Genomic DNA, 27,131 nt, shown 5'->3' on the forward strand with positions numbered 1-27,131 from the left:
GGGTGTGGTGGATTCTGTCCAAGCAGATACGAAGAAGAAGGCGCGCCTCTTGAAGATTCTTATCTTGAATCCGTCGCACCACACCGGTGACAATCATTCGGCCTCATTTAAGCTTCTTGGTGATCACATCCGCATCGGAGCTATGGCTTGGACTGGTACCATGTCTACCGCTGGAGAGGTCGTTTTTGATGAGTTTTATTGGGAGTGGCTCGAAGATGTCTTAAGCCGATCCAAGGATATGCTTACCAAGGTGGGCCTTTACCACGCTGTGTATGCATCCTTGTTTAGTTACGATCGTCATCCTTCTGTTATTCGTGCGTTCTTAGAGTGTTGGTGTTCGGCCACCAACACACTTCACACAGCGCAAGGGGAGATGTCAATTTCACTTTGGGATCTTCACAGGATAGGAGGTTTGCCGATCCAAGGCAAGTTTTACGACGAGGTCGTTCCCAGTGCAGAGGACCTTTCGCTCAATAACCGAGGATTGCCTGCAAGTTGCCGCTATTTGTTCTGGGCGTATCACAGGCTTTTCCAGGATGCTCGAGGTAAATCAGGCGTGAGGATTTCCTCATGGATCCGATTCTGGTACTGGGAGGCCATGAGGTATAAGAAGCCTTTGAAGAAAATTGGTCGTAACAAGACCACTAGGCCAAAGGGCGACTCAGACCCGTCCGGTGTTATTGGCGCAACCAGGCGTCGCTCTTCTGACGAGTTGAGAGCATTCGAGGATCTTGGCATAACACCAGAGCATGTGGAGGAGTCTTACCTGGCTGCTTTCTTAGCTTGTTGGCTTTGTAAATTTGTTTTCCCCGCAGGCGACGTCAACTTAGTTCGTCCTGAAGTTTTCAAAGTTGCTAGCAAGATGGCTGCAGGTGAGTCTTTTAGCCTCGCTATTCCGGTCTTAGCCAACATTTACAATGGCTTGAGCGTGGTTTCTGACTCGGCAAACACTGAAGATCGTGCTGCGGTGCTCCCTTACCACTATGTGTATGGTTGGTTGGGTGAATATTTTGGCACTCATTTTTCTCTGTCGACTCTGGATAAGTCAAGGCCTTCTTCATCGTCCGGAGCCAAGCTAGTTCCTTTGATGACGAAGTATTCTGGTGTGCTTTCCGCGAAGAGCCTTGACGATTTGCAAGCGCGAGCGCTATTTAAAAGTTGTGAAGATTTGAGGATGGACCCCTTAGCGAGAGTTGGCTCGGTGCGGCGAGGCGTTGTAGACAACTCGCATCTCCGCTTCTCGGACTTGTCTTATCTTATAAGCCTTCGCTCAGGGTTTGTTTCTTTGCGGCAAGAAGACCGATGTATCATCCAGTCATATAGCCCCCACCGTTTCAGCAGGCAATTTGGTTTTGTCCAAAGCGAGCCAGGCAAGTTGAAGGAAAGGAACCCATCGGTATCCCTGCAAGCCGTGTACATGCATTGGGAGTCTTGTACCCGTTCATGCACAAATGCTGTTATTACGCTGCCGGCCAAGGATGAGTTCATGAGTAATCCAGTGACCCGTGTTTACGCACGTTGGTGGTCAAAGACACATTATAAGAACTCGGGGACGGCAAGTGGCACCCGTTCTTCTCACTTAAGAGATGATACGTCGAGAGAGGGTTGTCCTGTGATTTCTATGCAACTGGTACCCATTGATTGTGCAAGTGCGGCTCCCTTACAAGATAGACCTGTAGCTTTAACTCTTCAACGTCCATGCTTGTCCCCTCGACATCCGGATGCTTCCGAAGAGGCAGGGGATGAAGGTGACTCGCCCGAAGATGGACTCATTTTGCAGCAGCGTCCACAAGTTTCAACCAAGAGATCACTTGAGGATGCTCAGGCTGACAGTGATGTCAATTTTCGTCACAAGAAGAAAGAAGCGCTTAGAACTCCTCAATTCGATGACCGTGCGCCATTTGAGAGAGATGTATGTCCTTTATTTTCTCTCACGATTTCTTCTGCTTTTATCGTTTTGGCTTTTATTTCTAACTTCTTTCTCCGTCTTCTTTAGGTTGGGCCTTCCCGTCATTTTGATTTGGCAACTGCAGATGTTTATTCCTATACGAGGATGCTATTTGCAGGTAACCTACCTACAGACGGGGATATCGGGGATCCTCCTGGTGCAGAGCTTGTTCCAAATCCGTCGAACTTCCCGAGTTTGCCACGTGTGGGTGGGGGTATGCAAGAACCCGTCATGTGTCCAACGCCTTTGCCAGCTAGCTCTGAGATCTCTTTGAGAGGGCCGAATCTTAGCGGTACTGAGCGACTCATCCATCGCATAAGCCTTGGTGCGGCAATGGAGATCAAGAGCCATATTGAGGCGAGGATTTCTAAGTGTCCACTGGAAGACCTCCCGTTGCTTAATGAGGATTTGTCGAAGTTTGTTTCGGTGATTGACAACCTTAACGTTGATTCCTCCCCCTTGAAGATCAAGATTGCCGAACTCATGGCCGCCTCAACTGAATATTCTTCCTTGCGTGCTATTTCCTTAGAGAAGTTGAGTCCAGATGTCAGAGCTCACCAGCTAACCATGATAGACTCCTCACTGGCTCAAGTCTGGTCATTTCAGCAAGCTGTTTCAGGAGATTATCAAGCCACGGAGGCTTCGTTAACTTCTGTCCAAAGGCGTCTAGATGCATTGGCGCGAGAGCGAGAGCAGTTGGTAGTCGAGGCATTACAACTTGAAAGTGTCCTCGCAGAGCAGGGAACTGCACTTTCTCAGTACCAAGAAGAGATTTCACGCCTAGAACGAGAGAAAAACACGACTATAGAGTTACCCATCTTGTCTCCCACCGAGGTAGAGACTTTGAAGACCTTGGAAGGCTCACTTGGAGATTGCCTTCGTAGCTTTAGAGACATAGTTTTCAAGTAATATTTCTTGTAATAAGGCCTTGGAGCCAACTCCTTCTTTCAAAGAAATAAAGCATTTATGTTCTTGAATTTGCTCCTCGATCCTCAAAGTGTTTACTTATTATTACTATTATTTTTTTTAGATGGTGTGACTGTACTTGAAGTTTTGACACTTCGAGTTGCCTACGTACCCTTTGTTGAGGAGGGATCAAGTCATAACGTAGTTCAAAATACATTTTTTTTTTTTTTTTTTTTGCCGTTTGCAGTTTCAGCTCGTGCAGACCAGGAGCGTTGTGCCATGCAGTTTAGGCTCGTGCAGGCGAGGAGCTTTGGTTCGTGCAGTTTAGGCTCGTGCGAACAAGGAGCATGAATTTGTTGCTTTTCAGGGGTAGTAGCGCTTCAGGAATCTGCCGTTGATAGGGCCGATCTTTAAGCCGTCTTCCGCCATGATTAAATAGGCACCATTGGTGTAGACTTCTTGTACTACGTATGGTCCATCCCATTTTGACGTGAACTTGCTCTTTGTCTTGTGAGTTGTGATGATAGGCCTACGCAATGAAAGGACGAGATCTCCCATTTGAAAAGACCGAGGGAGAACTTTCTTGTTGAAGGCTTTAGAAAGTCGAGCTTGATAACACTCCAGGTGTTGCTGGGCTTCGAGTCTTTTCTCATCCAGTGCCTCCAGTTCTTGAAGACGCAACTTTGCATTCTCTTCGTCAGTCAAGCCTTCTTGTATAGCCATCCTTAGCGAGGGGATTTGACTTTCAAGTGGTAGAACAGCTTCTACGCCATATACAAGAGAATAAGGTGTGGCTTGGGTAGGCGTTCTATATGTTGTCCTGTATGCCCATAAGGCTTCGCCTATCCTTTCATGCCAGTCTTTCTTTGTTCTACCGATTACCTTCTTCAGGAGGTTGCACAATGTCTTGTTGAATGCTTCTGCAAGACCGTTGGCCGGAGCATGATACATGGAGGATTTGCGCTGCTTGAACTTGTATTTCTCGCAGAGCTCGTCCATGAGTCGGTTTGAGAACTGCTTTCCGTTGTCGGTGACAATGTAGCGAGACACCCCATATCGATGGATGATATGTCCCTTGATGAAACAGACGACAGTTTCTTTCTTGACTTCCTTCAGGGGTATGGCCTCAGCCCACTTAGAGAAGTAATCTGTTGCAGCCAGGATGTAAGCCTCTCCCGTAGATGACTTTGGCGCAATTGGTCCTACGACATCCAATCCCCATGCATCGAACGGCCATGAAGTAGCTGTGGGGTGTAATGGTTCAGGCGGTTGATGTATGAAGTTGGCGTGAAACTGGCAGGCTTGGCACTTTTTGGCGTATTCTAGGCAGTCCTTTACCATGCTTGGCCAGTAATAACCCATTCTTTTGAGCTGGTAATGAAGCTTTGGTCCGGACTGGTGCGCTCCACATATTCCTGAGTGTGCTTCTTCCATGGCTTGATTGGCTTCTTCCTCGCCTAGGCATCTCAGAAGTACCCCTTCAAAAGATCGCCGGTATAGTGTCCCTTTGTAATAGAGGAAGCGATGTGCTCGTCGACGTACTTCAGAGCGGTGTTTCGGATCATCTGGAAGCATTCCGTGCTCCAGGTAGTTGATCAGAGGCTGTCTCCATTCTTCAACGTTGACCAGAAGTATTGAAATAACGTTCGCATCACTTAGTACTATTTCAGTGACAAGCGGGATTACCCATCTTTGGCATACTGGCACGTTTGTAGCTTCGTCTTCTCCTAATGTCATGCTCGAGGCTAGGTTGGCGAGAGCGTCTGCCATTTGATTCTCTTTTCTTGGCACGTGTTCTAGTGTTACGACCTCAAACCTCTGTAGCAACTGCGTTGCCAGCCGGAAGTATGGGACGAGGTCATCTTTCCTCACCTCGTATTCAGTCAGGAGTTGATTGATTATGAGCTTGGAGTCGCCGTATATCTCAAGGGCTGTGATTTCCATGTTGATTGCCATTTGGAGCCCGAGGATCAGTGCTTGGTACTCAGCGACGTTGTTAGAGCATAACTCGCTTAACTGGAATGAATAAGGTAGTACTTGCCTTTGTGGCGACATGAATACTACTCCTGCCCCCGCTCCGTCTGCTCGTGCAGATCCGTCGAAGAACATCGTCCATGTCGGGAATACGTCGATGCAGAACACTTCTTCGTCGGGCAAGTCGTCTGAGATTTTCCAATCGGCTGGGATTGGATGGTCGGCAAGGAAGTCTGCTAGCGCTTGTCCCTTGACGGCTTTAGCTGGGACGTAAATGATCTCGTATTGATTGAGAAGTAATGCCCATTTAGCTAGTCGCCCTGTCAAAACTGGCTTGGACATGACGTATTTGACCGGGTCAGCTTTAGCAACCAAGTGGATGGTGTAAGCATGCATGTAATGTCTGAGCTTCTGGATGGCAAACATCAAGGCCAGGCACATTTTCTCTATTGGGGAGTAGTTCAATTCAGCGCCGGTAAGCGTTCGACTGAGGTAGTAGAGCGCTCCTTCTTTCTGGGCCTCATTTTCCTGTGCCAAGAGTGCTCCGACTGAACTTTCCTGAGCAGCAATGTACAATATGAGCGGTTTCCCTGGTACAGGTGCCCCCAGGACAGGTGGACTTGATAAATATTCCTTTATGCTTTCAAAAGCATTGTTGCATGCTTTGTCCCATACGAACGGAACATCTTTCTTCATGAGTCGACTGAACGGTTGACAACGCCCTGCGAGGTTGGAGATGAAGCGTCTGATGAAGGCTAGCCGTCCTTGTAGACTTTTCAACTCGTGCAGGTTTCTTGGCTCGGGCATGCTTTGAATGGCCTTGATCTTTGATTGGTCCACTTCAATGCCACGATGCTTGACAATGAAGCCAAGGAACTTTCCAGATGTGACGCCAAATGCACACTTTAGTGGGTTCATCTTGAGGTTGTATTTTCGTAACCTTTCGAACACTACTCGCAAATCCTTCAAGTGATTTGATCTTTTCTTTGTCTTGACCACCACATCGTCTACATAACATTCTACGCTCTTGTGTAGCATGTCATTGAAGATCTTCTGCATTGCGCGTTGATATGTAGCTCCAGCATTCTTCAGACCAAAGGGCATCACCTTATAGCAGTAGATACCTTTTGGAGTGCGGAAGGCTGTTAGTTCCTCATCTTCAAGAGCCATACGAATTTGATTGTATCCAGAAGAGCCGTCCATGAATGATAGTGCCTCATGGCCAGTGGTCGCGTCCACCATGATTTCAATGATTGGCAAGGGGAAGTCATCCTTTGGGCAAGCATTATTGAGATCTCGGAAGTCCACGCAAACACGTATTTGTCCGGATTTCTTAAGGACTATGACGATGTTGGAGATCCACTTGGGGTATTGCACCTCTCGAATGAAGCCTGCTTCGATCAACTTGTCAATCTCGGCCTCAATTTGTGGGATGAGCTCAGATCGATAGCGTCTTTGAGTTTGCTTTATTGGTCGCGTTCCAGGCTTGACTGCAAGATGATGCACCGCAATGATAGGGTCGAGGCCGGGCATTTCCTTATAGGTCCACGCAAAGACATCCTTGAACTCTAATAGCAGCTGGTAATACTTCCCTATCTCGTCTGTACTTAGTAATGCACTCACGAAGATAGGCTTCGGTTCCTCACTTGTGCCTAAGTTGAGTTCTTTGAGATCGTCAACTGTGGCTTGCCCCCCATCTTCGAGTTGTGACGGTGCTGCAATGACATCTTCCTCGAGGCTTTCATCTTCTTCATCTTCTTGGATTGTGATGTGGAAGATGTCTTGGGCTTCTTCTTCGGTGTTAACCTCTTGAGCTAGTTGGCATGAAGATTGTCCAGTGTGAATGATGGTGCGCCTTTTCACTTTCAGTGATCCAACTGTGTTAACCTCCAAAATTGCTTGGCGCTTCATTCTTGAAGGAATGGAACTTCGAACGTCATCCTTTTCTGCCAGGCAATCGATCTCTTCTACTTCTGGTGTAGTCTTTCTCCTTTTGGAATGCTCTTTGGCTTCTCCAAGTCTTTCCATAACTGACTGTCGTGGAGGAAAGCTAGTCGTATTGCTTTGCTTTTTAGGTTTTGATAACCTTTTGAAAACCGAGCCTCGAGATACTGACGTGTTAAGCCTTTTGAAGATGGAAGTTTTGTTTTGACCGCCAATGAGTTTAGGTGCCGAAACTCTGGGCTTTGAACAATTCATTCTACCGAATACTGATGTCCGGGGGGCAGGTTGAGTCTCCTCTTTATCTTGTATAATGCTTATGCTGATGTGTTGAGCGCTAGCATTTTTTGCCTTGCTGGAGATCTTCACCGGTGCATTTGGTGTGAAGCCAAGTCCAGCTTTGTTGTTGCTAACCCTGTAACCATGCTTCTCCAACTTCTTCTGAGTTTTAGTGAGATCACGTTCGTTGTCTTTGACGGTGTTCAAATCATTCTTTCCCAAGTTTGCAGAGGAGGTGAAGTTATACCCAGCTTTCGACATAAGTTTGTGGGCGTTTGGATCAAAACCTTCTTCGGTCCTTTTGGTTGGGAGAAAGCTTGGTTCTACCCCCTTTGGTAGGCCTTTTACGAAGCCCTGTGACGGTTTTGCATCCTTAGTGTCGCCTAGCTGGGTCAGAGGCAAAACTGCATTTGTTTTGAGCAACTTTACATTATCTATGTGTCGCTGTGCATCGGCTTTGCTCGCTGCAGTTTCGAACGGGGATTGACCATTCTTTCTTCTCGACGTCGGGATGTATCGGAAGACGGGTACGCTTGGTCCATTTGAGGTCGTCCTACTTCCTCTGGTTGTTGCAGGTTTAGAAAACTCATCGTCGCTTTTGCTTGAAGAGGGCATAGCTTCTTCTTCTTGCTTCTTGGGCATCGCTTGCCATTCCTGTTTTTTAGGTGCTGCTTTGCTCATGGATTTAATCTCTTTTGGAAGAGTTTCGGGCACCGTGTCTTCATTCATGTAGAACTTGGCGTCTGCGAAATGTGATTCGGCTTCGGTGAATGGCTTGGTGTCGCCATAGATCACCTTCACTCGTTCTTGGTAAAATTTTAAACATTGGTGAAGGGTGGACGGTACTACTCCGTTCGCATGGATCCAAGGCCTTCCTAAGAGCAGACCGTAGGAAGTTCTTGCATCAATCACGTGGAACATCACGCTTGACTTGAGTTCACCAATGGTCATCTCCACTCGGATCATGCCCATCGCTCTTTGTCCTCCTTGGTTGAAACCTTGGATTGGTAGACGGCTTAGGGATAGTTCATCTACCTTGATGCCGATTGCGGTCATTGTTGATTTTGGCATGATATTTATGGCTGACCCACCGTCCACAAGCATGCGGCTGACTTTGTGCTCCCTTACGTACCCAGAGACGAAGAGAGGTCGGTTGTGAGGCTTGGATCCTAGCAGCAAGTCTTCGTCGGCGAAGTGGATTGTGTCATCGGCGGCACAGCATGTGGCACACTCGTATGGCCAAAGGCTCAAGCCTTCGTTCTTGCTTTCTTGCACTTCGTGGTCGTTTGAACTCGCTAGAACCGTTGCCAACGCCCTTCGTATCTTCTTTGGCAATTGTAGCGCTTCCTCGATGCTAAAGTGTATTGGCAGACCTTCTTCAGGTGTCGGAGTATTTTCTCCCTCAGCGGCGATAATTTTTTCCTTTGAGGGTTCTTCCATTTCTACTTCGACCATGTGACATGCGGTGATAGTGCAATGTTGGAATAAGTCCTCCGGGAAGTACTCGTGCAATGAGACGGGAATGCGTGGCTTTTGCTCCGCAAGTTCCCCAACATATATTGGCTTAGTAGCTCTTATGTTTCTCTTAGGCTTCCTATTGCCGCGACGGCGGTGCTTTTTCCCTTGTTCCCCCTTTTGCTTTATAGCTTGCGGTTTTGGTTTCCTTGTCCTCTTATAGGTTACCAATGTCCATCCTTTGTCATCGTCAGTAGGTGCGTCCTGGTTGCTTGCCCCCAGTGATGGTGGTGCAGAATGTGTAGAGTGATTTGAGTATTGCCGGGCATGGTCAGGCATTTCTTGAAGAAGCACGGGATCAAAGGATCCGAACACGACTGTAGTGGTGTGCGTCGCAGCTGTGTCTTCTAGGTCGAGCTCAATCTGTCCTTGTTGTGCCAGCTTCATGATGAGTTCTTTTAGGATGAAACACTTGCCCACATGATAACCCACGATACGATGGTACTTGCAGTACTTGGGATCATTGATGCGATTCATTTCTTCAGGGCGTTTGCATTCGGGTAACTCAATCACCTTCTTCTCCAGCAGGTCGTCCAGCATTGCGTCCATGTCGGAGTCCGGAAAAGGGTATACCTTTTGCTCCAATTCCCTCAAGGTGTTTTTGTACCTATCTTGGGTGTGGGAAGGCTCACCTTTTTTTGTCTCCCTTGCTTTATTGAAAGAGATTTTGACGGGCGCGGACGAGGTCTTGATAGGGGTGGTATTGGTGGTAAAAGCTTCCTTGGCGGGCTTTTTTCCATGATTGTCTGCTCTTGAAGTGAACACTTTATCCCTTTTGAAATCGGTGATTGGCTCTTTCTTTCCGTGGTGGGCGATGCTCAACTCCATGTCGTGGGCACGGGTGGCTAATTCTTCAAAAGTGCGTGGTTTGATACCTTGAAGGATGTATTGTAAACCCCATTGCATGCCCTGGATGCACATCTCGATTGAAGAAATCTCGGAGAGTCTGTCCTTACAGTCGAGGCTTAGGTTACGCCATCGGTTGATGTAATCCATGACTGGCTCGTCCTTCCACTGCTTTGTGCTTGTTAGCTCTAGCATGCTCACAGTGCGGCGGGTGCTGTAGAAGCGGTTGAGGAATTCCCGCTCCAATTGCTCCCAACTGTTGATGGACTCAGGCTCCAGATCCGTGTACCACTCAAAGGCGTTTCCTTTCAGCGAGCGCACAAACTGCTTGGCGAGGTAATCCCCTTCGGTTCCTGCGTTGTTGCAAGTTTCAACGAAGTGGGCGACGTGCTGTTTCGGGTTTCCCTTTCCATCAAATTGCATGAACTTTGGTGGTTGATAACCCCTCGGCATCCTCAAGGCGTCGATCTTCTTTGAATACGGCTTTGAGTACAACCCGGAGGTATATGAGCTCCCTTCGTACTGTGCCTTGATGGTATTGGTGATCATCTCCTGCAGCTGCTGGATAGAAAGAGACCCCATGAGCGCCGCTGCTGGGTCTGGTTTCGGCTTTCCATCGATTTTCTTCACCGGGGGTTCTTCGTCCCCGCCAACTCCCTTTAGTGGATCATCCTCTGGGTCGGGTTTCTCGCTGTCCTGCGCCTCCAGTCGGTTGACTAATGCTGCGATTTGCAAGTCTTTTTCCTCCACAGTTCGAGTTAGTCTTGCGATTGCTTCATTCATTTGAGCAATTTGTTCCTCGATTGAAGTTGCTCCAGCGGTCATGACTTGCATGGCTGAACTGCCACTTGAATCGTCATCGGAGAGCACGGATTCGGAGTATTCCCTTGGTTTTTCCCCCCTTGGTGCCCTTAGTGAGGCTAAGGTGATCACAGGCTCGTGCCTGGGGTACTCTCGTTCCCATGGCAGAGTTGATGCAGAGGTGAAAGAGGTGGCAGAAGTAGCTTTTGCTTTGCTTCGAGTCGTGATACCCAACGTGACACCACTTGCGACGAGGGCGCCTTTGTTCTTTGCGCCGGTTATGGGAACAGCTTGAGCCTTCCTTGACGTCATTGATTTTGGAAGTGTGCTTATATTCCTTGAACGGAGAAAGAGATGAGAGGTAGAGATGTCCCACTGGGCGTGCCAATTTGTGAACACGGAAAATTCCTGAAACGAAAGAGACAAGAACGAACGCGCACAAACAAATATTTGTATTTTTGATTTTGGGTTACAATCTCTCTCTAATTTGATCCTCTGATTCGATCTCCGTAAGGTGTTGATTTGTGGGATGTGCGATTGATCCAAGGGCCGTCGAGGCTTGATCTTGGATGAACGAGGATGAACGGATCTTCAAGGGCTTTTGGGCTTGATCTTGAAGAATGGTGATTGACGGATCTTCAAGGGCTTTTGGGCTTGATCTTGAAGAACAGTGATGAACGGATTTCCGAGGGCTTTTGGGCTTGAACTCGAAGAACAGTGACGAACGGATCTTCGAGAGCTTTTGGGCTTGAACGGATCTTCGAGGGCTTTTGGGCTTGATCTCGAAGAACAGTGATGAACGGATTTCCGAGGGCTTTTGGGCTTGAACTCGAAGAACAGTGACGAACGGATCTTCGAGAGCTTTTGGGCTTGAACGGATCTTCGAGGGCTTTTGGGCTTGATCTCGAAGAACAGTGATGAACGGATTTCCGAGATGTTGTCGATCCAAAGGGGCCGTTGGGGCTTGATCCTTGAGGATGAACAGTTGATAAACGATGAACGCTTTCTTCAAGGGGCCGTTGAGGCTTGGGCTTGAAGGTGGATGATTGTTGATCCAAGGGCCGTCGGGGCTTGATCTTGGAAGAACGATGAACGAAGAACGAAGAAGGCTTTCTTGATTCTTCGGGAACCTGGATGCTTGAAAGCTTCGGAGTTTCAGAGCTTCAGAGCTTCAAGGTGTAATATGAATTGGTTCTCCTTAAATGAATGAATTAGCCTTCTATTTATAGAATTTTCCAAGGCCTAGTTTTGAATATAATATTCCAGATGAAATAAATTGTTTCTGCCAGGTGTTGACACGTGTCCTATTTGACGATTTTTCCAACTCATTTCAATTTTCGTTGAGTTGCATGCTACGTGTAAAATTTATGTAATACATGAGCGTTGACACTTTAATTTATCGGTCAACATTTATTTACCGAAATTTCGATGTCTACAAATACCTCTAAGAATTTCAACAAATGGTTTGATACTACGAAAGAAGTTGAAGTTCTATCATAAAATTAAAGAGAAATTAGGTTCTTATCCTTCCTTTTGCTACTCCATTGATTAAAACCTTATTCCTTTTTAATTTTTGATTAAGGTCCTTGTTATTAATAACATAATTAATTATTTCAATAATAAAATATTTTTATTTCTAAATATATTCATTTAATGTTAAAAATGTTACAATTAGTATATTTATATTTATGGCTAAATTTTTTATCATATATTTTTATTTTTAGTTTGCACCCATTTTTAATTTGCAACCCTTTTTTAATTTGTACCAATTTTCGTTTCAGTTTTAATTTGTACCCGTATATTAATTTCTTTTTTTGCCCATATTTTATAAAGTTTTGTTTGTATTTGTACCCATATTGTTTTTTATATGTACCCATTTTTAATTTTGCTAAATGTACCCATGCTAATTATATGTACCATTCATGTAATTTTTTTCAAATTTTTAATCTTAAAATGTACTCATTCTTAAATATACCAATTTGTTATATGTAAAATGTACCCTTTTTTAATATAAAATCTATTCAATTTTTTTTCTAATCCATTTTTAAACTTATATGGGTATATTCTTTTTTCTTTATTTTGAGAATGTATCCATGTTAAGTTTAATCGAAGAAATTTACTAATTTTATTAAGCCTAATATCTTCTCTCTTTTTTTTGTGATTTTGAAGAATGTACCCATGTTTTGATACAATAATTTTTTGGTTAATTTTGATGAATGTACCCATGTTTATATATAGACACACACACACACACAATAGTATATTTATATTTTAATATTTTTAATCCCACAAATTATGGTTTTCATTTAAAATCTCATTAATATAAACAACTATAAATTTCAAATTTTAATTAAAAAAATATAGTAACGTACATAGAAATAAATTATCACATTAATTTCAGGGACTTAATTGGATCAAAAATTAAAAACCAACAAGGTTTCAGTCAAAGAATATTTACAATTAGGGACCACATCCAATGTCTTCCTAAAATTAATTGGCAATATGTATGAAGTAGCTCAACATTTTATAAGCATATGCAATGTCCCTTAATTCCTTGATGTGAGATTCACACTCTCAAATTAATATTTTAACAAATACATATCTATTGTACTATGCATACATAATTATACAACTAGCAAGTTTAATTGGTGCAATTTTGATGTTACATATCTTAAGATCAGATACTCTATAATTGTTGATTTGTTTTTATTTTTTTCTTTTCTTTTAGTCTATGAATAATTGTGAGCAGGCAGTGGGTCATATTTTCTTTGTTTCTTTCAGTAACTGGATGGCCTTTCACCTTATCTCCAAACATGTCTATTTCATATGCTAAAACCAAAATGGAAGAAATTTGTATGATTAGTCGACGCAGAAGGTACGAGGGGTGGTGACTGGTGAGTCACACTGTCTCAGTTCGAAAGGTGAGTTGGTCATGCATTTAATCTGAGTTCAACATTTTAATTAAGTTATTAATTATCATCAAGTTCAACCCATAAACACGAGCACTAAATTTGTATGCATAAATAATGCATGTCCTTTGATCAGTTCTAATAAGTTAATAACAGCAATACTGAAGCCTGAAGGCTGAAGCAGCCGGACTTTAATCACAATCTAGACAAAGAAAGAGAGCAAAAGAACAAAGAAAAATGGACGTAAAAACATTTCTATCATATATGTATATACAACCAATTATGTCATCATTGTTGACCATATCTCTCTCATAAAAATTTAGTTTTATGTGAAACTTGCGTGTATAAACACGCTGCGATAGGTCGCATTATATTGATTAGGAGAAAAACATGTAAATATGATGGGAGATGTACTTCTTTCTCCCACCAATACAAACATGTTGAGATAGGTGAAATCTCTATTAGGAAACTAATTTGCACATAACGGGGTTGTATATATTACTTTTTTTCTATCTCTTCTCAAATGTGTGTAAGCTTCCATTCTCTATTACTATAATAACTGTGGTAAATAAATATGATTAATTAGATAGTTGTACCAGTTCTCTACCCTGTTTAGGTTTGTATTATGGAACGCACATTCATGCCAAAATGAACTAATAAGGGATACAGAGGCATCGATATTTCAGTTAAAGTGAGCAAGTAGACTAATTAGGTCACATTGTCCACTTACTTTTAAAGCCGTCCAAAAATAGTTATCTATTATTTTCGTTGAAAGTTTGAAACTTTGAGGAATAATATTATGGGAGTTACTAACTTTTTAGATCAAATTTGTAAATTATATGATGTGTAATTAATAAAAAAATAAACACGTTAATCAAAACTTAAGTAATTATTCAATTATCAACAACAACATCATATGGTTTACAAAATCATGAGAGATTTTTCAGTGTATCGGAAACACAGCCCAATACACCAATTGTAAAACAAAATTGGTTAGAAACTTGAAAAAAAAAATTTCAACCAATTGTATTATGATACTTTGTGTTTGAAGTCGTGTTACCACCACACTGAAATTTTCTCTGAAATTTAGTCTAAAAAATTGATCTCCTAGCATTATACTTAATTATTAATCAAAATAAATGGATTGTGTTACCTTTTTTTATTTTTTATCAATTAATGCATTTTATTTGTTTTTTCTGAAAATTAACTATTGGTTTACTTAATTTTTAAAGACGAGCCTAATGGCCTATGTTTAGGACCGATTTGCATGAATATTTCTCGACATTGATACGATTCTCGTCATCTTAAATCATTGAAAAAGAGATGGCTACGTGTAAAAACATGGAAAATGTACTAATATATATGTAGTTCTGCTCTCCCTTATCATGCTAATATTTTAGTGTCGATTAATGCGTGTTTTGATATTTTATAGAAGTAGATTTTCGGTTCATGAAACCCCTTTTTGACTTTCAGCACACCTTCTGTCTATGTCGGCACCTTGAGATATATTTAGACCCTGCTCTTTCTCTTTTTCTTTATTTTAATTAATAATTTCTAATTTCTTGCACTCCTTTAGTATTACCAAGTTTCCTGATCCAACTACCAAGTTAATTACTTGAAAACCAGAAATTAATTGATAAACCTAAAAACCATTGGCGTAAGCTGGGACTACATACTTTGGTTAACTAGTTGAAAACCAGAAATTACTTGTTAAACCCAAAAACCACTGGCTTAAGCTGGGACTGCGTACTTTGGCCAATACCAAAACTGATGGAAAAAAAACGTGATGGATATGACTCACTAGTTATTTAAAGTCCTAAAGTCCCAAAGTCCTCCTCAATTAGATGAAAAGAACAGATGCCCAATGGACTTCCAAACCACACCACTGCCGCTCTAGGACACATTAGAAGAGCATGTTCAACCGTCTTCGCCTCTTTATCACAAAAACCACAAGTATCGTCTATAATTACCTGTCAGCTCTTCATATTAACTTTGGAAGGCAAAGCATTCATATACCCACGCCATACACAAATTTTCACCTTTTCCCGGGACCTTAGCTCGCCACAAAGCTTTCCATAGGAATCTTGTATCACCATTAATCACCGATCCAATAGGATCATCACCACTCATTCCTGAACCCGATCGAGCCACAAAGTATGCACTCTTAGTAGTGAACAAGCCATTAGGTTCCTTTATCCAAATCAACAAATCCGCACAGTAGAATAAACTCAAGGGTATACTCAAAATCAAATCTACTTCTTCCTCCAAGAACCAACTACAAACTAAAGTTGAATTCCACCGAATCCCATCATCCTCCACCATCAAAGATCTCACCGTGAGCTCTGGGTGTACCCCCATAGGTCTGAAGCTAAGAACTTTGAAGAAGTGTTCTCGTGGCAGCCAGTTATCCCCCCAAATATGGATTCGTAAACCATCCCCCACCCTCCATCATGAACCACGACAAATAATATGCCTAGATGCCGCCACAATACGCCAATAGTAGGACGAATTAGGTTTAACTAGAGCCTGTAAGAACTCAGAAGTAGGATAATACCAAGCTTTGAAAATTCTTGCCATAAGAGAGTTAGGTTGATGTAGTAATCTCCACCCTTGCTTCTCAAGCAAAGCAAGGTTGAATGCATATAAATCTTTAAACCCCAAACCCCCTTCACTTTTTGGCTTACACAACCCTTGCCATTTAACCCAATGTATTCTCCGTTTTCCACCTTCTCTTCCCCACCAAAACTGGGCCACCGTTTGGTTTAGCTCATCACAAAAAACTTAGGTAGCAAGAATGTCTGCATCGTATACAATGGCACTACCTGAGCAACCGCTTTAATCAAAATCTCTTTACCATCTCTACTCAACAAAGAACCACGCCAACCGTGCAACTTTTTCCACAACCGATCTTTAATCTAAGCAAATGCGTCTTTCTTGGACCTACCAATAAACATTGGTAGTCCAAGATATCGGTCGTGATACTCCACCCGTTTTATCCGTGGACAATCGGCCAACAATTGTGCATCCAACTCCGCAAGGTTCCTACTAAACGCAACACTACTTTTAGAAAGATTAACCGCTTGCCCAGATGCCCTTTCATATGTGCACAATAATTCTTTCACCTGCAAACACTCCTGCAAAGAACTCTTGGAAAAAATAAAGCTATCATCCGCAAATAACAAATGATGAACACTTGGAGCCCCTTTACATACCTAGGCCCCCTAAATACGACCTTGTGCTTCCCAAGAATCAAATAATGTTGATCATCCCTCCATACATAAGACAAATAGAAAGGGTGAAAGGGGATCTCCTTGACGAATTCCCCATTTCAGATACACTAACCCCACAGGCTCCCCATTCATTTTGAACAAATAAGAAACCGTAGACACACACATCATTATCCATTGTATTCATTCCTCCGCGAAACCCAACATTATCATAATCTGCTCCAAGAAACTCCATTCAATACGATCATAGGCTTTACTGATATCTAACTTCAACGCAATCACCCCATTCCATCCATTATTCTTCCTATGCATATAATGAGCAATCTCGGAGGCTACCAAACAATTATCAGAAATTAGACTTCCCAGTATAAAGGCATTTTGCGATGGTTATATAATTTCCAGAGGAATGGCCTTCAGACGGTTAGTAAAAACCTTTGAGCATATCTTATAAATCACATTACAAAGACTAATCGGCCTAAGTTCAATCATTGCTGAGGGATCCACTTTCTTTGGAATCAAAGTGACATGGGTATATTTGATTTTATTAAGCATATGACCCGATGAAAGAATATGCCTTACCCCATCACACACATCTTGGCCGACCGTCTCCCAATGCTTCTGATAAAAACCCGGTGACAAACCGTCAGGCCCCGGAGCTTTAGTTGGATGCATTTGAAACAAAGCCCCTTTAATTTCCTTATTAGAAATCTGTCGAAAAAGCTCCTGGTTCATCACAGCCGTGACTTTGGGTGTGACCATCCACATGATTTCAGACACATCCGTCGCACCTTGAGAATCAAACAATTTCGTGAAGTAATCAACAATCACCGTCTCCATGCCCCTCTTGTCTACATGCCACACCCCTGCCTCATCATACAACCCCGGCAAAACATTCCTACGTTGTCTTCGATTAGCCTTCTGGTGAAATTTTTTTGTAATTTGATCCCAAAGCTTTAACCAATTTTCCTTGGACCTCTGCCTCCAAAACGCTTCTTCATGTGTTAAGAAAGCTTGCAACCGAGTGTTTAATTCATGTTGTTGTGCAATAGTGGTTTCAGTAAAAGGCTTCCTAAATAAAACATTCAACTTATCCTTCGTTTCTGAGATTTCCCCCGGAATTGATCTTTTTGTTGTTTTTGCCCAATTAGCCAACTGTAATCTTGTCACCTTAATCTTCTCCATGACTCGAAACATTGGTGAACCATAGAACTCTGTTGCCTAAGCTTGTTGTACCACCACTATATAGCCCTCCTCCATCGACCACCCTTCCTCATAACGGAAGGTTTTTTTGAATCTAACTTTGTTCTTAGGCACCGATTCCAGCATTATATAGGTATATGGTCCGACAAATTCGGTTTCAAATGAGAGACTCGAAGCCCCGAAAACACATCCACCCACTTTTGTGACGCTACAACTTTGTCTAATCTTACTTTGATTCCCCCATATCTGGTAGTCACCCAAGTAAATTTATTTCCAATATACCCCAAATCTTGTAACTGGCAACTTGCTAATGCATTCTAAAACCCTTATATTTGCCGGTCATTTCTTACATCACCTCTTTCCTATTCCTCGACACACAAAATTTCATTGAAATCTCCTATGCAACACCACAGTAGATCCGAACTTTCACTCAGCCTTTGAAGCAAACTCCATGATTTATGTCTATCTGATTTCGCTGGAAAGCCATAAAAGAAAGTAAGTTGCCAATGAGTATCATCTCCTGTTCCTCCAACCTCCAAGTCAATATGGTTTGACGAATAAGATCGTAGCATCAAAGTTGCCTCACTCCGGTGGAACAAAACGTCGGGTTTTAGACTGCCTCTTTTTATAGGTATTAGAGACTTTCCCTCTCAAGCTATCATTAGGCACTGTTCCCATGCCAAAAATAAACGGAGCTAAATTAAAAGGGTCTGAATCAATGGACCTAGGAGAGTCACCTCCTACCATCGTAACCTCACCATTAACCCCACTCGCCAAGGTTAAAGCAATGGTCTCATCATCAATCCCCTGCATCTCTTGATTTCCTCCCTCGCCTCTTAGGCTTAGTTCAATCGCAGTCCCAAACAGCCGTAATGGTTGCCTCATCTCTGTCACTAAGCCCTCCCTCCCATCCTCCAACATATCTTGGAGTTGTCTACCCAATGCCCTTGGCATGAAGGGTACCACTGCCAACCGGTATCCTCCACTATCTTGTTCTCCTACGGCCCCATTCAAATCAGGGATTGAAGAAGTTCCTTGTCCCACTGCCCTCGTCTCCATCGAATCGCCTTCTTCCACTTTTATTGAGACATCAACCTCCTCCAACAGTGGAGCCTTCATTACCCAGCCACCCTCCACATCTAAACCAAACAGTCTTCGTATGGGGTGTCGATAATCTTTATCCAGCACGTCCAGTTGGAACCAACAACCATACAATTTAGCCTTATCATCTAGAACTTTTCCTTCATAACACTCACATTGGGCTTCAACATGGTCCATCATTTCGCACAAAAAGCATGTGAGAGGTAATTTCTCATACCTACCATCAATTTGCATTTGCCTGCCATCCAATTGTATATTCACAAACCTTCGCAACGGATTCCTTACGTCCAGTCGCACCCGCACACGAAGAATGCTACCAAATAATTCATCCTTGCAACTTTGATCTGTGAGGATGTACTCTCCCAATATATTTCCTAAAAATTCCCCCATATGTTGAGTCATGTAGCATATGGGTAACCCCTTAAACTGCACCCAAAATTCCTAAAAGTGCAAAGGAATCCGAGCAAGGTATGCCAACATATTTGCCTCTCCAAGCAACAACAAGTACTGTTTGTTATACAGCCATGGTCCTCTACGAAGAATAATGGTACGTTCCTGCATGGAATTGAATCTGAAAGCAAACCGATTATCCTCTAAATCCGTCACCACCAATTCGCTTTAGGACGCCAAAGATTTATCATCTGTCGTTTAAAGGCTTCCTTATTCACTGCTTTGCGTGAAAGGACCCTTCCCATGAGGAAGACCCTCAAAGACTTCAGTGTTGTAGCCTCCATCTGATCAAAAACCATGTTGTATGGTTTACAAATTCAGGAGAGATTTTTTTTTTTTTTTTTTTGGTATCGGAAACACGGCTCAACACATCAATTGTAAAACAAAATTGGTTAGAAACTTGAAAGAAAAAAATTCAACCAATTGTATTATGATACTTGGTGTTCTGAGTCGTGTTACCGTCACATTGAAAATTTTCTCTGAAATTTAGTCTAAAAAAAAAATCCCCTAGCATTACACTTAATTATTAATCAAAATAAATGGACCGTGTTACTTTTTTATTTTCAATTAATGAATTTTATTTGTTTTTCTGAAAATTAACGATTGGTCTGCTTAATTTTTAAAAGACGAGCCTAATGGCCTATGTTTAGGGCCGATTTGCATGAATATTTCTCAACATTCATACGATTCTCTTCATCTCAAACCATTCAAAAAGAGATGGCCACGTGTAAAAACATGGAAAATGCACTAATATGTAGTTCTGCTCTCCCTTCTCATGCTAATATTTTAGTGTCGATTAATGCATGTTTTGATATTATATAGAAGTAGATTTTCGGTTCATGAAAACCCTTTATGACTTTCAGCACACCTTCTGTTTGTCGGCACCTTGAGATATCTTTAGACACTGCTCTTTCTCTTTTTCTTTATTTTAATTATAATTTCATGCACTCCTTAGTATTGCCAAGTTTCCTGATCCAACTGCTAAGTTAATTAGTTGAAAACCAGAAATTAATTGTTAAACCTAAAAACCATTGGCTTAAGCTGGGACTACATACTTTGGTTATCTAGTTGAAAACCAGAAGTTACTTGTTAAACCCAAAAACCACTGGCTTAAGCTGGGACTGCGTACTTTGGCCAAAACCAAAACTGATGGAAAAGAAATGTGATGGATATGACTCACTAGTTATTTAAAGTCCTAAAGTCCGTAACAACTAGCCAATTTTGAAGAAACAAGATCATTGTTCATCTTTTGCTACAAGCTTACCTTTGTTGTTATATACTATTGATAGTTAAAGATTATTAATTAGAATAGAGGTCAGAGAAATTTTAAATAATTAAAAGTGATGTTTGACAAACTGCTTTTTAGGAAATACTTCGATGATGATGATAATTATTATTATTATTATTATTATTATTATTATAACGCTTACGAGCTTATGTGTTTTTTAGAGAAACATGTTCAAACAAGCCATTAGAATTTACATTTAGAACAATACCTATTCAGAATGAATGGATAACTATAATTTATCACTAATTGTTTTCCATTTTGCAACAAAAAGATATAATATCCAACATAAACATGACCGTATCACTCACTGTCACGTAGCAGAAGGAATGATCAGTGAAATCAGCCTTCCTAGCCTCACCGACTTAAAGCACCTCTGTCACGTAGCATGGGAATCTCCTCCCTAAGTTTTTCTCAATCTTTTTGCTCTGATAGACTCGTTTAATTTGCATTATGGCAATACATCCAAAATAAACCTGCTCATGATGGAGACCAGTAGTTAATTCAGCCACAACACAAGTGAGACACCAACTAGTGGCAGGAGAATCGGGTCTCTATCAAGAAACAGGCAGTGTTCAAATCAATGGAGAGGCAGATATTTCGAGGGTAGCATATTAGGCAAGCGAGTTAGGGAGTGAACCTGTTCCTTTCCTCTAGGGAATTAACGATGTACATATCTATCTGTCTGATGAATCGAATTCTGATAAGGACTATAACATCCATGGATTCTTCTAACATGACATGCGTGAACAAGGTTACGGATATGATACGACTACAAGAACACACAATGTAGGGCTGAAAATTATTACAAAACCAATAAAAAGGGAGAAAGAAATTGGCAAATTTCAATACCCCAGATTTATATATACTATTCTTCTACACATGTGGATGCTTCCACTGCCTTATATATGTAGTGCATGAGAGAACTAAGTACATTCTGATCTTCTAATCACTATCTTTTTGTTCCTAGCTCATTATCTTTTTAAATTTCTAATTAGGAATGCATATTTCTCTTTACATATCTCACTATGTTGATTTATATAGTACTTGAGCAATAATTCTAAGCTCGTATGTCAAACTTCACCGAATCTGTTTACCAAATGCTCTAGGCTCATCTGTCAAAGTATTGATAGCTAATTCTTATTCAGTAATGCTAGGCTCGTCAAAGTTATCACCAAATTTATGTACCAAATCTGCTTTACTAATTAATGAGAACCTTGCATTCCTTAATGTGTCTTTAACTATTCTCCTTTTGTCACATTAAAGCAAAATCTTTGCTTTAGTTGGTTTGCCATGAACCTATTACGCTCTCATACCAACCATTAATTCCTCAAAGAACTGTACTTGACATAGAGACATGGCGCGCTTAGGAAATTTTCTTTGGGTGAACGAGGTATAAAAAACTTGGTGTGGTACTTTTGCTTAAGTTTTCTTGTAGGTGGGTGGGTTTTAGTAACGGTGACTCCGAAGGGATTGAAGAAGGAAGTTGAAATGAAGAAATTTGACAGAAACGGGTGAATTTGTGTAAAATGGGTTTGAAATGAAGGTGAAAGGCCGAAAAAGCTTGCAGCCCTGGGCCACCTTGCCTTAAACAACTGATGGGTGGGCAAAATCGGATCGGATAGGGAAATTTTTCGAGGTCTATCCACCATTGCCATTCGATGGGTCGGCCATTTCCTAGAAAACTAATATTGCAAGCGTATTTTATTTCTTGTCAATTATAAAGAGAGAATATGGTTCATTAAAAATAATAGAGACCAGATTCTTAAGCAAATTGAGAGACAATATGAGTTGGAGTTTCCTGGCAAAATCATGGGCAACAACAATAATTAAGTGATGTCCTCCCTCAATTAAGGTATTACAAATTAGTAGGGAAGAGAGCAAGAATGTGTGTTAAAGTTTTGCACACGAAAAGCTCATTAGGATTTAGCATTTTATACTTTAATTATTCAAGTTGGTAGTTAATCATTCATGCCTAACCACCTTTCTCTTGTCTGCTTTTATTGGCAGTGTTGCTTGTGGTACTCCCACTAGCTTCTATGGTTTCTCTCACTTGGTGGCTGCGATCGGCGAGATGCTCTCTGCTGGATGACGGGGTCTTCTTTCTTTCCATCTCTACGGTGCTGTTTGGTTGGGTTTCCAGCGCTCTTTGGTGGTGGTGTTTCGTGCTGGTCGTGGGGTACTGTTGCGGCAGCGCTCGGTTTTTCCGTTCGTTTGTTTCTAGCTCTGGGCCTCAACTTATGTTTTGTGCTTCTTTGTAATTGGATCTTGTTGTACAAAGTACTGACTGAATCAATCGACAGGTCTCTCTTGGGGTACAAAAATTTCACAATCATGTTCTTTAATTCGCAGAGAGTAGTGAGATGGTAGAAAAATGCAAGGAAATCAAAGACAGAGAAGGGGGCAAAACATACATGTGAATTTTATTCACTCAAATGCATATTTTTCTTTTCAGTAACCAGCTTCAAGCTCACAATGCAGCAAATCAATAAAACATTATCAAAGGAAAAAAGAATAATAAGAACAAGAAATTCGAAAACTCGAGAAACAGAAAACCTCGCCAAATTAGAACTTCAAACCTATACATGCTTTTCTATGTTACAGAATGTGCAAGTGCAGCAGAGCAGAAAGAAATGCAGTGAAAGTGGACATCTTTTTCTTCTTTGTGGATAAATCTTTCGCTGTTTTTTCCTTCATAGTTTGAAACTCAAGCCACCCCACCTCTTTGTCCCCTCTTTCTTTGTCTTCTTCGTGGTCGAGTTTGTGTCGATGAGGTTTTCCAGTGACTTTGCTTTTCTGTCTCGGGTCCTACCGGCTTCTTTTAGAAGCTCGGATAGCCTTCTCTTCTCATCTTCAAAATCCGGATTTGCAATTCCAAGCTTTTCTTCTCGCAATTTAAGGACATACTCCAGAATTTCAATCGCATCTTCAACTCTGAAATAGAATCCAGAATACAATTCGTTGAAAACTTGATAATTGAGTCATAATAATCAAGTTCTTGCTTCAAGTACTAGACAGTGTACCAGAACCGGCTACAATTATCAGTAGAGCATTCTCCGTAAACACACATCGTGAACTTTGATTAATATATAAAAGCAAAAAAGGAATAAAAATCTGTTGCCAGACTCATGCAAATTATGTAAACCTGGAAAACATGCATTGACTGCAATGCTGGACAGTTAAAGAAATAAAAAGCTCGTTCAAGGTGAGTCAACAAGAGAGAACTAGAGTCTGGACTATGGAATATGTCCTTGTAGGACATGTAGGGAACCTCGCAACTATTTCCAATTTTAGTGGACATTCAAGTTTGCTGGCTACAAGGGTCGTACACTTTTCTAATTAGTAAGAGATGGGCCGCAAAGGGCCAAGCCATATAGAAAACAATGAGTTTTTGCATAGAAGGTTGAAGCAAATGAGAAACACGGTACTATAGTGAGAAAGAAATGTAAGCTGAGTACTCAATATATTACCTCCCCATAGCATCATAGGTTGCTGCAAGATTGCTATATACTCCAAGAGTATCCTGATGACAAGGACCACACTCTTGTTCTAATATCCGTCTCGCTTCTTCAAACAACTCAGCAGCCTCATCTATCTTGAACAATTGAACACAAGCCAAACCCATCTGGTTCAATACAACCCCAAAGAAGGGTGACTTCTTCTCTCCACTAGCTCTAAGTTTTGTTACAGCGCTTTCAAAAGAGTTCCTTGCTTCTTCATATCTCCCAAGCATGCAAAACATCACTCCCATCCGCGCTTCTATTCCAGCAATTGTGCTTTGCTGTCCTGGTTTATCCTCTAACAACTTCATTGCTTTCTGCAATAACTTAAGTGCCTCCCCGGGCTCATCCATTGATTCATAAATGGCTGAAATTTCAGTCAATCCACCAGAAATCTCTTCTGATGTTGTTCCAGGCACAGGTTTCACATATATCCTCAGGGCATTCTCACAGTATGATTTGGACTCCCGGAGCTTTCCAGTCCTATGATATAGGTCAGCAAGGCGTACAAACACAGAGGCAACAGAAGGGTGGTTGTCGCCCTTTGATGCCTTTAAAACGGTGAGTGCCTTCTGATAGGAGAAGACAGCCTCATCAAAGCGACAAAGAGACATATAAATGTTGCCTATGCTGACATCAATAGCAGCAACCTCATTGTCTAGCCCATTTGCAATCATTGCCATGCTGGCAAGGACAAGGTGCTCAAGTGCTGATTCATAATCTCCCTTTGCCTCGCATATGAGAGCCATCAGCCGGCGGTCAGCTGACTCTTCAAGAGATGCTGGTTCACTATGAGCACGGTGAATTTCAAGGGTTTTCTTGCACAATTCTTCTGCTCTATCAAACTGCATTGCTTGGACATGTGCCTCAGCTAAATATCTGCATATCCAACACCAGTCAACTTAAATAAGGTAACTCTAACTTTCTTTCAAACTATAATTAAAATTAGTCCATTATCAAAAAAGAGAAAGATATAAGACACGTCCTGCATCCCCGGAAGCAGACAGAACACACAACTGTATGTAATAAATACGAGGTTGAAATCACTGCATTCTTTAAATGGTATCTGATTTCACAAAAACCGAGTTAAGCATTTTCCATGCCAACCAGGGTAGATAGCTAGAACAACAAATACCATGTAAGTCGACCTTCATGCCAAGTATCCCACATTTTTCAACCTAAAGCTTTTAGGAAAAGGAAGGCATGTACTGTCCCGCCAAATTCAGCTCATACTTGCACCAACACCCCACATTACATGCAAATTTATTCAAAATTTATCAATTTGGAAAATGAGTTTGACAAACCTAAACACCAATGTCAATCGTGCAACGAACTTAACCACTTCCTAACCTCAAGTTACAGTCAACCGATCGATAAAATTGCTCGAACACAACCCAATTTAAGTAAAGCCTAATCATCTTTATTTCCTTCACCTCTGATCAAATTTGATTGTGTTCGCAATTCAAGACCCAAACTTTCAGCTGGCTGCATAAATTACTCGCATAAAACACTAATAAATTCTCCAAATTTGGCTATCTAATATAGAATCACAAACAAACAAGCATTAATATTACATCTACAAGAAACAAAAAACGATGTTGATTCACCATTTTTGTTAGGCGAAACGATGGCGGTTTTATTCAAAATTCAAAACAAAAACGTTCCCACCTTATCAATTGCTACACACAGTCACACAATTAAACTGATCCCATAGTAATTTAAAAGAGCAGAGAAATCAGACCTGCAAGTCTCGCCAACTCTGGGATCAGTGTCGCCCAAGGCCTCGATCTGGATCTTCAATCCCTCCTCATAGCATTCAATGGACCGGTCCACCTGACCCAGCATTGAATACGTGTCCCCGAGCTGCATGTGCCCAGAGAACGCAGCGAGCGCGTGATCCGCACCTCTTCCGATCTCTGGCACCCGAATCGCCCGGTCCAGAACCGGAACCGCCTCCTCGAACCGGCCCAAGCTACAGTAAATCGCCGCCAGCACGTGCAAGCTCATTGCCAGGTCCAGACTCGGCTCGCCATCCACCGCGCACCGCTCGAACGACTTTGACGCCCGGACCGCATACTCCAACGCTTTGTTCGGTCCTTCCCCCGAGGCGATGGTGTCGCGAGCCAGCTTGAGCAGAAACGGGCCGAGATCCGGGTTGTCGAGGGAGGCATCGGCAAGAATCGGGTCCGGTGAAACGGGTTGAGGTTTTTTGGATCGGGCGGGCGAGGGTTTGGAGCGGGAAGGGGACGGGGACGGCGGTTTTTTAGTGTGGGGCGAAGGGGTTTTGGAAACCGGGGCGGGTTCGGATCTTTGGGGCTGGGGATCCGGGACCGTGATTCGGATCGGGGCGGAGTCGGGCGGGGTTTTGACGGAGACTAAACCCGGCATCCTCGCTGAAGAAGAAGAAGAAGAAGCGATTGTGAAAAATGCAGAGAGAACTGGGATTTGATTAAGTGGGAGGTAATTAAGTTAATCGCGGATTAGAACTGGCCACCACGCCCAACAAACTGAGAGAGTGGGTGATTAATTAATTAATCTGGGAGTGATGTGATTAGGGGTTTAGAGAGAGAAAGTGAGGAGAGAGATAGAGAGAGAGAGGACGGGGGGGGGGGGGGGGGGGACTGGATATTTGCAAGAGAAGTAGATGAGATGTCTCTCCAGACAGTGCTGGCAAAAGCGTGAAGGAGGTGGTTGGTCTGTTGGTTTCAGACTTTCAGTTTTCTTTTACCGCGGGGTGAAATGGTAATTTGGGATTTGACTTTGACTTGCCGGTGGCGGTTTCTTATTGGAGGCAAGCCGGTTCAATGATTGTTACCGTTGTAGGAGACACGTGTCCTTGCATTACTGGTGTAAACTCATTTTCTTTTGTTTGTCAACCTCAAACAATTGTAAGAGAAAAAATTCAATCCACACTCTTGTATAAAACTGTGAACTTGCGCTTTTAGTATTTTGGATAATTTTTTTATTTAAATGTCAATAATAATTTTATATTTATAATTAGTTGCGTATTTGTTGAATTTTTTCGTTAGTTGTGAGTACAACGATTTGTGATACGATACATGCGCACATTTTAGTCAGGTATATGATACATGCCCACATTTTTTTCATATCATGCACACAATTTCCTTTTCTCAGCTACTGTGTCAAAGAAATCAAAAGAAAATTATGAGTCAAAATCAAAAATAGGTGCGTAAAAAGTAAAAAATATGTGTGAAAATCATTTTTCTATTTGCTAGTCGTCTTGCACTT

The 27,131-nt window shown here is 42.1% G+C and overlaps 2 protein-coding genes and 1 long non-coding RNA gene across 3 annotated transcripts; 1 reads left to right on the forward strand and 2 right to left on the reverse strand.

Moving 5' to 3' along the window:
- Positions 1–16,529: 16,529 nt before the first annotated feature.
- Positions 16,530–17,528, reverse strand: LOC139196888 (uncharacterized). Its single transcript, XM_070823240.1, has 2 exons — positions 16,988–17,528; positions 16,530–16,678 (listed from the first exon to the last, which is right to left on the reverse strand). Exons 1-2 carry the CDS (start codon positions 17,526–17,528, stop codon positions 16,530–16,532), a joined length of 690 nt encoding a protein of 229 aa, XP_070679341.1.
- Positions 17,529–22,118: 4,590 nt separating this feature from the next.
- Positions 22,119–22,714, forward strand: LOC139197200 (uncharacterized). Its single transcript, XR_011582342.1, has 2 exons — positions 22,119–22,237; positions 22,393–22,714. It is a non-coding gene; the product is annotated as an uncharacterized lncRNA (long non-coding RNA).
- A 68-nt stretch (positions 22,715–22,782) lies between these two features.
- Positions 22,783–26,594, reverse strand: LOC103400671 (protein KINESIN LIGHT CHAIN-RELATED 1-like). The gene is made up of 3 exons (XM_008339339.4): positions 25,624–26,594; positions 23,853–24,761; positions 22,783–23,316 (listed from the first exon to the last, which is right to left on the reverse strand). Exons 1-3 carry the CDS (start codon positions 26,268–26,270, stop codon positions 23,076–23,078), a joined length of 1,797 nt encoding a protein of 598 aa, XP_008337561.3. The 5' UTR covers positions 26,271–26,594; the 3' UTR covers positions 22,783–23,075.
- Positions 26,595–27,131: the final 537 nt, after the last annotated feature.

Source organism: Malus domestica, chromosome 06, assembly GCF_042453785.1.
Source record: "Malus domestica chromosome 06, GDT2T_hap1".
Classification (NCBI taxonomy): domain Eukaryota; kingdom Viridiplantae; phylum Streptophyta; class Magnoliopsida; order Rosales; family Rosaceae; genus Malus; species Malus domestica.

What these genes read in the sequence shown, in the direction of transcription:
- LOC103400671 (XM_008339339.4), bottom strand. Translation starts at nt 26,270, where the DNA reads ATGCCGGGTTTAGTCTCCGTCAAAACCCCGCCCGACTCCGCCCCGATC. An exon ending in AGAGTTGGCGAGACTTGCAG is followed by an intron (nt 24,762 to 25,623) that starts GTCTGATTTCTC and finishes TTGGATATGCAG; the next exon opens with ATATTTAGCTGAGGCACATG. An exon ending in ACCTATGATGCTATGGGGAG is followed by an intron (nt 23,317 to 23,852) that starts GTAATATATTGA and finishes ATTCTATTTCAG; the next exon opens with AGTTGAAGATGCGATTGAAA.
- LOC139196888 (XM_070823240.1), bottom strand. Translation starts at nt 17,528, where the DNA reads ATGGAGAAGATTAAGGTGACAAGATTACAGTTGGCTAATTGGGCAAAA. An exon ending in TAAAGCTCCGGGGCCTGACG is followed by an intron (nt 16,679 to 16,987) that starts GTTTGTCACCGG and finishes ATTGTTTGGTAG; the next exon opens with CCTCCGAGATTGCTCATTAT.